Genomic DNA, 12,137 nt, shown 5'->3' on the forward strand with positions numbered 1-12,137 from the left:
AAGAGGGTAGTAGAGGCAGAGAGAGAGAGAGAGAGAGAGAGAGAGAGAGAGAGAGAGAGAGAGAGAGAGAGAGAGAGGAGGGGAAGAGAGTAGAGGAGAGGAGGCCAGCCATGAGAACATGGAGGGAGAGGGGGGAAGGGAAGGGGAAGAGGAGGGATGGGAGGAGAGCAAGGCTGCTAGAGAGCAAGAGAGACAAGAGAGAGAGGAGGGGTCAAGCAGCCCCTTTTAGGGTGTCAGGTCACTGGGGCGGAGCATACCTGACTACTGCCAGGTAATTGAGGGGTGGGGTTTACAGAATCCCAACACTATGTGCAAGTAGTTTATTTCCCTGCCGATGTGTGTGATGCCAGAGCTTTGACCATACTCATTTGAAACATTTTTTCGAATTTTCTAGGTGTCAACCTGATCAGTTGTATCTTAACCTGTTACCTTTAACTTCATTAATACAAAGGAAAAGCTAATCAGGGGTGCCTGGCGTCTCATTAATTTTGTTATTGTTTATTTGTTTTGGTTGTATTCTGAGAGAGGGTCTCCTAGCTCAGGCAGGCCTCATGCTTTGTCTGTAGTGGAGGTTAGCCTTGGTCTCCTGATCTTCCTGTCCTTGCCTCCAAACCCTGAGATTCCAGGTGTGTGTGGCTGTCCTTGGTTGTTTTTAAAGGTGCACCGTGCCGACAACAACACTTTACTCTTACACGGGGCCTTACAGCACACATAAACCATTCCTTCACCTATGTAATCCATACATCCCAGCACCCAGAAAGTAACCAGGGGAAGCCTGCTTTGCTTCCCACTGATGAGGATATAAAGGGGGAGGTGAGCATCGGGGGCTGCCCTATACCTCAGTGGGGAGAGTGATTCATCTCTCAGGCCCATGCTCCCTCCTCTGCACCTGTAGGTGAAACTCTTCAGTAGGGGTGGGAGAGGCCCATCCTGTGCAGTGGACATTAGCCACATCCACATATCTAATCTTAGCTCACCTCACCTCAGCTCCCTCAGCTCACCTCACCTCAGCTCACCTCACCTCAGCTCACCTCACCTCATCTCACCTCAGCTCACCTCAGCTCAGCTTACCTCAGCTCAGCTCACCTCAGCTCACCTCAGCTCACCTCACCTCAGCTCACCTCACCTCAGCTCACCTCACCTCAGCTCACCTCAGCTTAGCTCAGCTCAGCTCACCTCACCTCACCTCACCTCACCTCAGCTCACCTCACCTCAGCTCACCTCACCTCAGCTCACCTCAACTCGGCTCACCTCAGCTCACCTCACCTCAGCTCACCTCAACTCGGCTCACCTCAGCTCACCTCACCTCACCTCACCTCAGCTCACCTCAGCTCACCTCACCTCACCTCAGCTCACCTCAACTCGGCTCACCTCAGCTCACCTCACCTCACCTCACCTCAGCTCACCTCACCTCACCTCACCTCACCTCAGCTCACCTCAACTCGGCTCACCTCACCTCAGCTTAGCTCAGCTTAGCTCAGCTTATCTCAGCTCAGCTCACCTCACCTCAGCTCACCTCAGCTCACCTCAGCTTACCTCACCTCACCTCACCTCAGCTCACCTCAGCTCACCTCACCTCAGCTCACCTCACCTCACCTCAGCTCACCTCACCTCAGCTCACCTCAACTCGGCTCACCTCACCTCACCTTGGCTCACCTGGCCTCACCTTGCCCCATCTCGCCTCGCCTTGCCTCCCCTCATATCTCACAATGATAAGACAACCAGTCAGTATCACCCCATCATGAGGAAAATGTACTGTGGGAGGGCAAGAAACCAAGTCAGGCTCAAGTTGGGGGACTGAGTGACTCATCACCAGCACCTTGCCTTGAACACCACGAGGGAAGATCACACTGAAAGTGAAAAATCACTTGACAACAGCCAGGCTGTGGTGGTACACACCTTTACTTTCAACAGTGGGGAGGTAGAGGCAGGTGGATCTCTGTGAGTTTGAGGCCTGTCTGGTCTACAGAGTGAGTTCCAGAACAGCCAAGGCTACACAGAAACCCTGTCTCAAACAAACAAACAAAACAAAATTACTAAATTACTAGACAACAAAGCCACTGCTACAAATTTACCAAGTTGCTCTCTTCTTGACCCTTAGACCACAGCTCAAAGTAGGATACTTTCTTGAAAAGATTTTTAACAAAATGAGGCACATTTGTAAGAACTCAGCATCTCCCTCTTTGAATGAGATGGGACACAACTACTGGCTTCCTCATTATTCAGTGCTCTGTAGAGGGATCTAACTGCCTGTACCCAGCTTGGGAGGTAGAGGCAGGAGGGCCAGAGTTAAGTCAGCCACAGTTCTATAACATATGAGGCTAGCCTAGGCTACACAGGGTCCTGTCTCAACGCAACAGCCACAACAAGAATTTAGGGGCTGGTGGGGTGGCTCAGTGGTAAAGGCACTTGCCACCAAGCCAGATGGCCAGATCTGACTCCCACAGATTGCTCTCTGAGTTCCACATGACCGTCATAGCATGTGGGCACCCCACCCCCACGACATGCACATATGATCTTTCTCTTAATAAAATAAAAAAAAAATCTGAAAATATAATTTGGAGTGCGAAGGTTCTCATGTGCTGCACTCTGTGTTTATGACAAGCTCAGTCAAAGGCGAGGGTTTCTCTAACTCTGAGGGTTTGGTAAATTATTTATCTAAAAATGCTAATATTCCATCTACATTTCTTTGTATTGGTTCATCCGAGACAGTCCCTTTGTAGCTCAGGCTGGCCTTGAACTTGTAACAGTTTCCCCTCGACTTAGTTACTGGGATTGCAGGCATATGCCACTACCTCCTGGCTTTCTATGTGGTTTAGGCTTCTTTGTTCTCCAGCTTCTGGGCACAGACCCCTCCCCTTCCCTGGGGTGGGGTGGGGGGAGGCACGGGTCACCTAGCCCTGCCGCCTTATTTTAAGCTTTAAGAAAATGACCCGCACACACGTTCTCCTAGACCACTGCCACCTTGAGAAACTTGGTCGATTCCCCACTGACAAGAAGCAAGCTCCTGAGCATCGGGGCCTTTCCTCATCTCTGCACAGTGACGGAACAGCACGTGGATGACAAGGACGTCTGTTCCAACATCGCCAGAGTATTTAGGTAGGTAGACTAAGAAAACACTTCATTAAAAAAACAAAACAAAACAAAAAACAAAAACAACAACAACAAAAAAAAAAACCGTGTAGTTGTTAGTTTTTGTAACCTCGGTTCAAAGTGGGAAACTTCAGTGGAGGACCAGCCTCCCTCTGAGGGGCCTGGGAGCATGTCTGCAGGGGCGTGTCCCGCCCACTAGCCTGGGCGGCAGGCCTGGCTTATAGGAAAAGCGGGCTGAGCTATGAGAGGTTTGTGCTACTCTCTGAGTGCCCCGACTTCCCTTCCTTCCCTCGGTCACCGGGACTGTAGTGCGGAAACATAAGCCAAATAAAGCCTTCCCTGCCACACGTTGCTCCTAGTCAGTTTTCTTTTTCGCTGCCAAGAAAAGCAAACTGGGCAAATGCTGATGCATTTGCATATGACTGGACAGGACTTTTTGTCCTTTCACGTTCATCTACAGAAGACCACATCTTGAGAGCAGTTGAAAAGGCCCGGTTTGAGCTGATTTCTTGTGTGAGTCTGATGCAACTCCCGAGTTTATGGCTGGTCAGTCACTTAGAGGGCTGGGAACTAGCCTAATGCGTTTTATTTTGCTTGTCTTCACTGCCCCTTGGTGATAGAGAACCATGTACCACAAAATGTACCAACCTCTTTGTCATACTGGAAATACTACTTAGGTGCTTTAATTCAAAAGGGAGATGGCCGATCCAAGCCCAGTGTCACTTCGTTTGTAAGTTATTTTGGGAAGGTTTCTGAAGGGGGCTCAAGAGGGTCACTGAAATGAGTTGTTGGAGTATGGAGTTCATTAGGTGACATTAATGCCGTGGAAAGACAGGAGGCGAGAGAGAGAGAGAGAGAGAGAGAGAGAGAGAGAGAGAGAGAGAGAGAGAGAGAGAGAGAGAGAGGAACAGGAGCCCACACAGCAGAAGCAGGCTCTCTTTTTATACTTTCTACTATGAGGAGTTTTCACAGTTCCCTCCTGTAGCCAGGCTCTCTAGCCCGCAGGTCGGAGGCAGGAGCATTGGCCATCCTGATACAAACTCACTCTTACAGGTAAGCCGTGCTGACACCCAGAGACAGTGCTCAGCGGGTGCCGTGGGTGTCTCCAGCATCACACTCCTAGACTCTTGTGTCTGTTGTTGGAACTTGGACTCACACATTCACTAGTCACCTTTGCACTTTTAATCACTCAAATCTAGCCAGGTGCTGATAAACACACCCACAACACACACACTCTCTCTCTCTTTCTCTCTCTCATGGGTCTGACTTTGTAGTCCAAAGTCCAGTCCTGTTGTCTTAGCCTCCTAAGTGCTAAGAGTATGTACCATTTCACCTGGCTTTTTTTTTAAAGGCCTTTAATACAATTTTCTAGATATCTCCATAAGGATTTCACATCCTTTCATGATTTATGTTTAGGTTTATGGAAATAGGCTTTCTCATAGGCTATACTGATGATTATAAATACAATCAATATTTACCTATTAACGTTATTTTCAGGAATGTGATGAGCATTATCTGTGTTTGTCTATAGATTCTCTTATATTGTCTCTGTAAGTTATCTGCAAATAAGAATGATATTCTGTTTCTGTCAAAAAACATTCCAGTTCTTCCCCGCACCTCTTTTAAGAATTGAAATTTAATTAGTTTTAATTTAATATGTTGAGATAGTCTCACCCCCATAGTCCAGGCTGGCCTTGAACTCCTCATAGTCCGGCCTTGGGCTCCCAAGTGTTATCGGAGCCACCACGACTAGCTCCTGGCTTTTCTTTTCTACATTGCTTAGGAAGGACCTTAATACAAAACTGGCGAGCACTAGCTGTCTTCTAACCTTAAAGATTGCCACTTGGTTTGGCCGGTTGAAAATAATTAGATCATTCTGGCCTCCAACTCACAGAGACCTCAGCCTCCTGAGAGCTAGGATTTCTTGTGGGAAGCTAGTGGGTGTCATTGAACTTAGTTAACTAATACATTGTTTCAGGTTTTTCAGAGCACAAGGTCAGTGACTTACATTGACCTTGCCTTTTCCTTTGCCATCCTATTTTTGTGCAGGGTTGAATAAACCCTTTCCTCCCAACTTGCTTCTTGGTCATCATGCTTTGTGCAGGAATAGAAACCCTGACTAAGACACCCCCTAATGCTTTCAAACAATATTAAATAGTTTCACCCAAACTTTCAGGGGACTGAGCCAGAAAGATCAGACAGAGTCTAGCTTGGGGTACATCTTAAAACCCTGTTTCCAAAAATAAATGGGTTTGGCATGGTGGTAACTCTGTAGTAGAGCTCCTTGTGGGAGGCCCTAGGTTCAGGTACTAGTACTTCCGTCAACCAATGTTGATTTTAATCAGCTTTGTCTCTAACGATGCAGTTTGATTTGTTTTACTTATTTTCGGATACATGTGCTGTAGTTATCGTAGGCTGGGTTGTCTAGGTACTTCCCAGGTACTAACCTAATGGGTCCCTTCCCTGACGTCTTCATCTGACACCGGGCACACACAGTCAGCAGGTCACAGAGCTGCAGTGCAAGCCAGGCATCTTGTCTCCAGAGCTCACACTTTTTCCTCCCATATCATGTGGCCCTCTTTGTTCTTAGAATTGCTTTTTGTGTTTAGTTTGATTTTTAACAACCTTTTAAATTTCCTTGATCAATCTTGCCAAAGGTTTGACATTGCTTTTTTTCAGTTTTTTTGTTTTTTTAAAATACTCATTTTATGAATACTTGTAAGTGCTTGTTTGTTTGTATGTATGTACGTTTGTTTGTATGTATGTACGTTTGTTTGTATGTATGTATGTATGTATGTATGTATGTATGTATGTACGTTTGTTTGTATGTATGTACGTACGTATGTATGTATGTATGTATGTACGTTTGTTTGTATGTATGTACGTACATATGTATGTATGTAGGTAGGTATGTATGTATGTATGTATGTACGTTTGTTTGTATGTATGTATGTATGTATGTAGGTAGGTAGGTATGTATGTACGTACGTATGTATGTATGTATGTATGTATGTAGGTATGTATGTATGTATGTAGGTATGTATGTATGTATGTAGGTATGTATGTATGTATGTAGGTATGTATGTATGTATGTAGGTATGTATGTATGTATGTAGGTATGTATGTAGGTATGTATGTATGTACATATGTAGGTATGTATGTATGTAGGTATGTATGTAGGTATGTATGTATGTATGTAGGTATGTATGTATGTATGTAGGTATGTATGTATGTATGTAGGTATGTATGTATGTATGTAGGTATGTATGTATGTATGTAGGTATGTATGTAGGTATGTATGTATGTACATATGTAGGTATGTATGTATGTAGGTATGTATGTAGGTATGTATGTATGTACGTACATATGTGTACCATGAGCATGCATACATATGCCCTCAGAGATCCGAAGAAGCTGCTTCATCTATTGTAGCTGGAGCCACAGGCCAAGCCACCATGTGGGCGCTGGCAACTAAGCCTGGGTCCTCTGCCAGAGCAGCCAGTGCTGTTAACTGCTGAGCCATCTCTCCAGCCCCCAATCATTAGGTTGTTGCAAAGAATCAGTATATGTATTGATCCATTTCATTGTATGTTTCCTATCTTACTCTTCCTGCTTCTCCTCACTAACCCTTCTCCTTTACTCTGAAGATACTATGTTTTGCTTCTATCTGTCTTAGTTACAAACTCATCTTCTTTTTGATCTTGTTAAGGCTTTTCATTTTTCTCTAAATGCTGCTTTAACTGTATCCTAACAAATTGCAATTTGTAGTATTTTCGTTTGTATTCAGATGTAGTTTTAGATTTTCTAGGTTATTGAAATATAAGCTACATATTTTTAAAAGTTATAGTATGTGGGAAATACATGACTATCTTTTAAGCTGGGAGTGTGGCCCATCCCAGCCCTTTTACGGTAGAAGCAGGAGAATTGGGAGTTCAAGGTCATCCTCAGATACAAAGTGAGCCTGAGACCAGCCTGTTTTAAAAGGAGGCTGCTGAGATGGCTTGCTTGGTAGGAAAAGCCACTTGTCACCAAGCCTAACAGCCTGATTCAGTTCTGAGGCTCTAATGTAGAGGAGAGAAACAATTCCACACACACACACACAGGGTTTCTGTTTGTCCTGGGCTTGTCAGTATTGTCTTTGAGGTTTGCTCCCTGCTTGTGAAACACTTTCAGGTTGCTTGTCCTAAGGGCGACCTTGGCTGGTGCTATTTTTTATACCTGCTTCTGACAGGGTCCCGGCAGACTGGCAGCCGTCCAAACAGATACTGTAGCAATTTATGAGCTTCCCGTTTTTAACATCCTACCTGAATCTGAATGCTGGTCAGTTTCTCGTCATCTAGACAGAAACCTAGAGTTAGTCATCTGGAAAGAAGAAACCTCCATACAACACACACACACACACACACACACACACACACAGGGATTGCCTATATAGACAAGTCTGTGAGGCATTTTCTTGATGAATGATTGTTGGTAGAGGGCCAGCCCACTGGGGGATGGTACCACTGCTAGGCAGCTTGTTCTGGGCTGTATATGAGGACAGGCTGAGCAAGCCACCGCCAGACAAGCTAGTGAGCAGCACTCCTCCATGGTCACTGCTTTAGTTTCTGCCTTGGCTTGCCTTCATGACAGGTTGTAAGCTATAAGGTCACGGCGTTCATCACAGCAATAGAAAGCAAAGTAGGACAGTGCTCTGCCATCTTTAGAGTTCCGCCTCCTCCTGGGAAGCAGGGCCTCTTGCTAGACAAGTGTTTAACACTGAGTTAAGTCTTCAGCCCCACCGAGGAGGGGGCTTTAGAAATGCCCTTGCTCTGTCCTCTCAGAGTCTAGAGCAGATAGCAAGCCTCTTTGCATTTTCTCTGGATTATGGGGGTATTTCTGGGCTTCTTTTCATGAACTTGTGTGGTCCGCATTTACAGCAATAATATATGCACTTAAATATTTTTAAAAATATAGCATTTATTCTGATTCTCCCACTTGGCATTTCCCACAGCAAACTCACCTTTTACCATGACTGCTGTGCGGCCCTGTCCAGATGTCCCAGATGTTACGCCTTGTTTTTAAGTCTACTGAACAAATACCAGAAGAACCAGGTCAGTCATGCATGCCTTTGTTTGGTGTCCTCAATGCCCTGGTGTCCTTGTAGAAGTCAATGCTGAGTGAGTTTGTCTTTCTAGTGTGTTAGTCTTACCGGAAGCTCCGTTCCATTTGTGGCATAATGGCCCCAGGTGACAGTGAGTGCCTGCCGGGATTGAACAGAATAACCAGAGACAGAAACTGCCTGCATACAGTGGGGGTGTCACAGGAGGGTCCTGATTTAGGGGGTAGACCGCGGGAGTTTTGTTCTTCTCGGGGGTGGGGGGATTTACAGACTGCCTCCAGGAGTTGTCCTTCGGCGGCATGAGGTACACTGGCTGTTTCAGTAGAAGCCCCCGCCCCCCACTGAACTTCACCTCAGGTTTATGGAGTCAGGCAGGCAGAGAGAGGCCCCATCTATGCCTTTTAATAAGAACCACGGGGGTTTAATATGCAGGCAAAAGCCTGAGATCCACTACGTGAGATGTACCTTCAAGATTCTTTTAGCCTTTAAGTTCTTTGATCGTGTTGTATTTTAGTATGTGGAATTTCAAGTTAAAGTATTTGAGGAATTATCTATCTACTTATCATCTATGTATTTACGTATTAGTTATCTATCTGTGTAACATATGTGTGCCTGAGTGTCTGTCTGTGTGCCACCTGCAGGCAGGGACCCCAGAGGTACTGGATCCTCTGGAACTGGAGTTACAGAGTGTTGTGAGCTGTCACGTGGGTGCTGGGAACTGAACCTGGGTCCTCGGGAAGAACAGCCAGTGCTCTTACTGCTGAGCCACCTGCCCTCAGGATAAAGTGTTTATGAAATGACATAGCTTGAATCGACCAGCAAAAATGTGTAATATGTTTTTTACATTCTAAAACTGCATCTATATTTATTATACACACACACACAGAGAGAGAGAGAGAGAAAGAGAGAGAGAGAGAGAGAGAGAGGCTTACGTATGGAGATGAGGATAACCGTATCAGTTAGTTCTCTATTTCTGACCTAGAACTCCATATGTAATCCAGACTAACCTGTCCTTGAGGTCCTCCGGCCTCAGCTCACCAAGTGTGCCTTGTCATACACAGCTCTGCTCTTGGGTCTTCACACGAGTGTTTTCTGTTTTCTATACATGATATTCTTTAAAATTCGAGAATTTCTCATGTCAGACAATATATGAACTTGCTCAAGATACTTCAAGGTGTATTCCCTAGTCTGTCAAGCACTGCCTAACTTAGGTTCTGTAAACTAAACTTTATCTTTGTAATCTAACTATAATATAATCTTTGGACAGTGAGTTAACCCAAGGATAAACCTTGCTGTCTTGGATTCTTTTTTTTCATTTGCCTTTGGGGGGAGGGGCTGTGTTTTGGGGGAGTGAGGTGTGTACTCCCATGCATATGCCTGTGGAGGTCAGAGGTCAATGTCAGGTATCCTCTATTGCTGTCCATCTTATGTTTAGAGGTGGGGCTTTCTGGAGAACCTGGAGCTCACTGATTGGTTGCCAGCAGGACGCTATCCCACCTGTCCAGGGCCGGGATGGCTAGTGAGTCACGTCATGCAGCTGTTTATTGGTGTGCTGGGGACCCGAACTCAGGTCCTTATTCTTGCCCAGAGAGCGTTTTATCTGTCTTCTAAGCTCCAGGAGTTTCCTTTTTAACAGGAAAAAAAGAGATAGAAAATCTATTTTATTATAACCTGGAAAGACATCTTGTAGGTGTTCTATGTTTTATTTTTTAACTGAAATTTGTGGTCTTTATAGTTCCATTCTCCAACATTCTCCTGGAGATGGTCTTCAGGATGAGTCTTCAGGATGGAGCTAAGGGCCTCCAAGAAAGACGCAGAAGCCAAAGAGGACTTTTTTATGGGCATTATCTTCTCAAAAGCCAAGCAGAAACTGCAGGAAACTGAACAATTTTACGAGTAAATATACATGTCTGATCTGGAGAAAGATGTTTGTAAAACCTCTGGCCACTCCAAGAATAGCTGTGCCACTTAGTGTGAACTGAGTGTGAGCTGGTGAACTGGCTGAGTGCGAACTGAGTGTGAACTGAGTGTGAACTGACTGAGTGTGAACTGAGTGTGAGCTGGTGAACTGGCTGAGTGCGAACTGAGTGTGAACTGGCTGAGTGCGAACTGAGTGTGAGCTGACTGAGTGTGAACTGAGTGTGAGCTGACTGAGTGTGAACTGAGTGTGAGCTGGTGAACTGGCTGAGTGCAAACTGAGTGTGAACTGGCTGAGTGCGAACTGAGTGTGAGCTGACTGAGTGTGAACTGAGTGTGAGCTGGTGAACTGGCTGAGTGCGAACTGAGTGTGAACTGGCTGAGTGCGAACTGAGTGTGAGCTGATTGAGTGTAAGCTGACTGAGCGTAAGCTGACTGAGTGTGAACTGAGTGTGAACTGACTGACCAGGGATCCTAGGAACTCTGGCATTGGAGTAAAAGAGGAAGGAAGCAACATTCTCCAGTTGATCAATATCACAACCTAGTAGATATGTGTGCCACCTCTTGTACATTTTGGGGTGCACAAAGCTTCAGCCTTCCCCACACACTCGAGAGCACTGAGGTGGGTGGCAGGGGCAGAGACTTGGAAAATGCCCTCCTGAGCCTGGTCCAAGCTGTTGAGAACCAGGCCGTGTCTTTTGCTGTATGGCTCTATGAAGGACAAAGGGGCTAATGACAAGGTCCCCGTCAGAATTGTGATTTCCTGCAGTAGAGCAGACATGTTGAAAACTGAGTCTGAATTCAGGAGGAAAGATGACATGACCTTGAACTCCATCCAGCAAGGAGTCTGGGTGACAACAGGAAACACTGCTGTACCTATGTGGAGCAAACAGCTGATGTGTGACGTAGCCAGACCTCAGAAAGCTAATGTCCATGCTCCCACTGATAGGTCCTGAGCCCTTCCCTGTGAAGATGACATTAACGCTGCAGGCCTGCTGCTCTCCTCCCCACCCCACCCCCGAATATCCCATGGCTTTCCCTTCATCTCCTCCCTTAAGCCAAAGCAATGACTTGCCAACGTTAAAAGTGAAAATCTATGACGTGCTGTGCTTTGCTGCCTACGCGTTATGCTGTGAGTGAACTGTTCTTACCTCAGGAAATGTAAAAGTATTTAAAGCTCACTGATAAGTTACAAGTGGGAGAAACGTGGTTCCACAGTGTCTTAGTTAGGGTTTTATTGCTGTGAACAGACACCATGACCAAGGCATGTCTTATAAATAAAAACATTTAATTGAGGCTGGCTTACAGGTTCAGAGGTTCAGTCCAGTATCAAGGCAGAAGCATGGCAGCATCCAGGCAGGCATGGTGCAGGAGGAGCTGAGAGTTCTACATCTTCATCCAAAGGAAGCCAGGAACAGACTGAGCATCCTCAGGCAGCTAGGAGGAGTGTCTCCAAGCCCATCCCGAGTGACACTTTTCCTCCAACAAGGCCACACCTTCTACTAGTGCCACTTCCTGGGCCAAGCATATGTAAACCATCAATCACACACAGCATCCTCAGTCATTAGGGGTGTGGTCAGTGTTTTAATTTTCTACTGACTATTTGTTTGAAGCCTAGACATTGTGAAGTTGCACATCAACATGTAGATGTCTAGATAGGATGACTTCGGAAGTTGGGGTCCATTACCTTGTAAGCTGACATCCTGGTGTATTTCAGTTACTTCTAAAAGAATGCCTTTAATTTGGGATCACATTTCAGGAAGTTAGGGAGCCCATCATGGCAGCTCGAAGGCATGATGACACACCTTCTCCAGCAAAGCCACACCTCCTAATCCTTCCCAAACAGTTCTTCCAACTGCAGACCTACTATTTAAAATATAAGCCTCTGGAGATGATTCTCACTCAATACTACCACAGGTTCTGACCCCCAAATCTTATTCTAATATTCTTGGTTTTTATTTTGTTTTATGAAATAGGATCTTGCATAACCCAGGCTGGCCTTGAACTTGCTGTGTAGCCAAGGGTG

General features: G+C 45.7%; 1 protein-coding gene across 1 annotated transcript in view; it reads left to right on the top strand.

The window, feature by feature from the left end:
* Positions 1–12,137, top strand: part of ARMC2 (armadillo repeat containing 2) — a gene marked incomplete at its 3' end in the record, with an annotated part of 93,481 nt that overhangs the window by 56,436 nt on the left and 24,908 nt on the right. Inside the window, exons 10-11 of the mRNA XM_080937630.1 lie at positions 2,954–3,099; positions 8,087–8,186. Coding sequence (XP_080793756.1) covers positions 2,954–3,099; positions 8,087–8,186 — 246 coding nt within the window. The remainder of the gene's footprint in view (positions 1–2,953; positions 3,100–8,086; positions 8,187–12,137) is intronic.

This window comes from Micromys minutus (assembly GCF_963924665.1).
Source record: "Micromys minutus genome assembly, chromosome: 25".
NCBI classification, from domain to species: domain Eukaryota; kingdom Metazoa; phylum Chordata; class Mammalia; order Rodentia; family Muridae; genus Micromys; species Micromys minutus.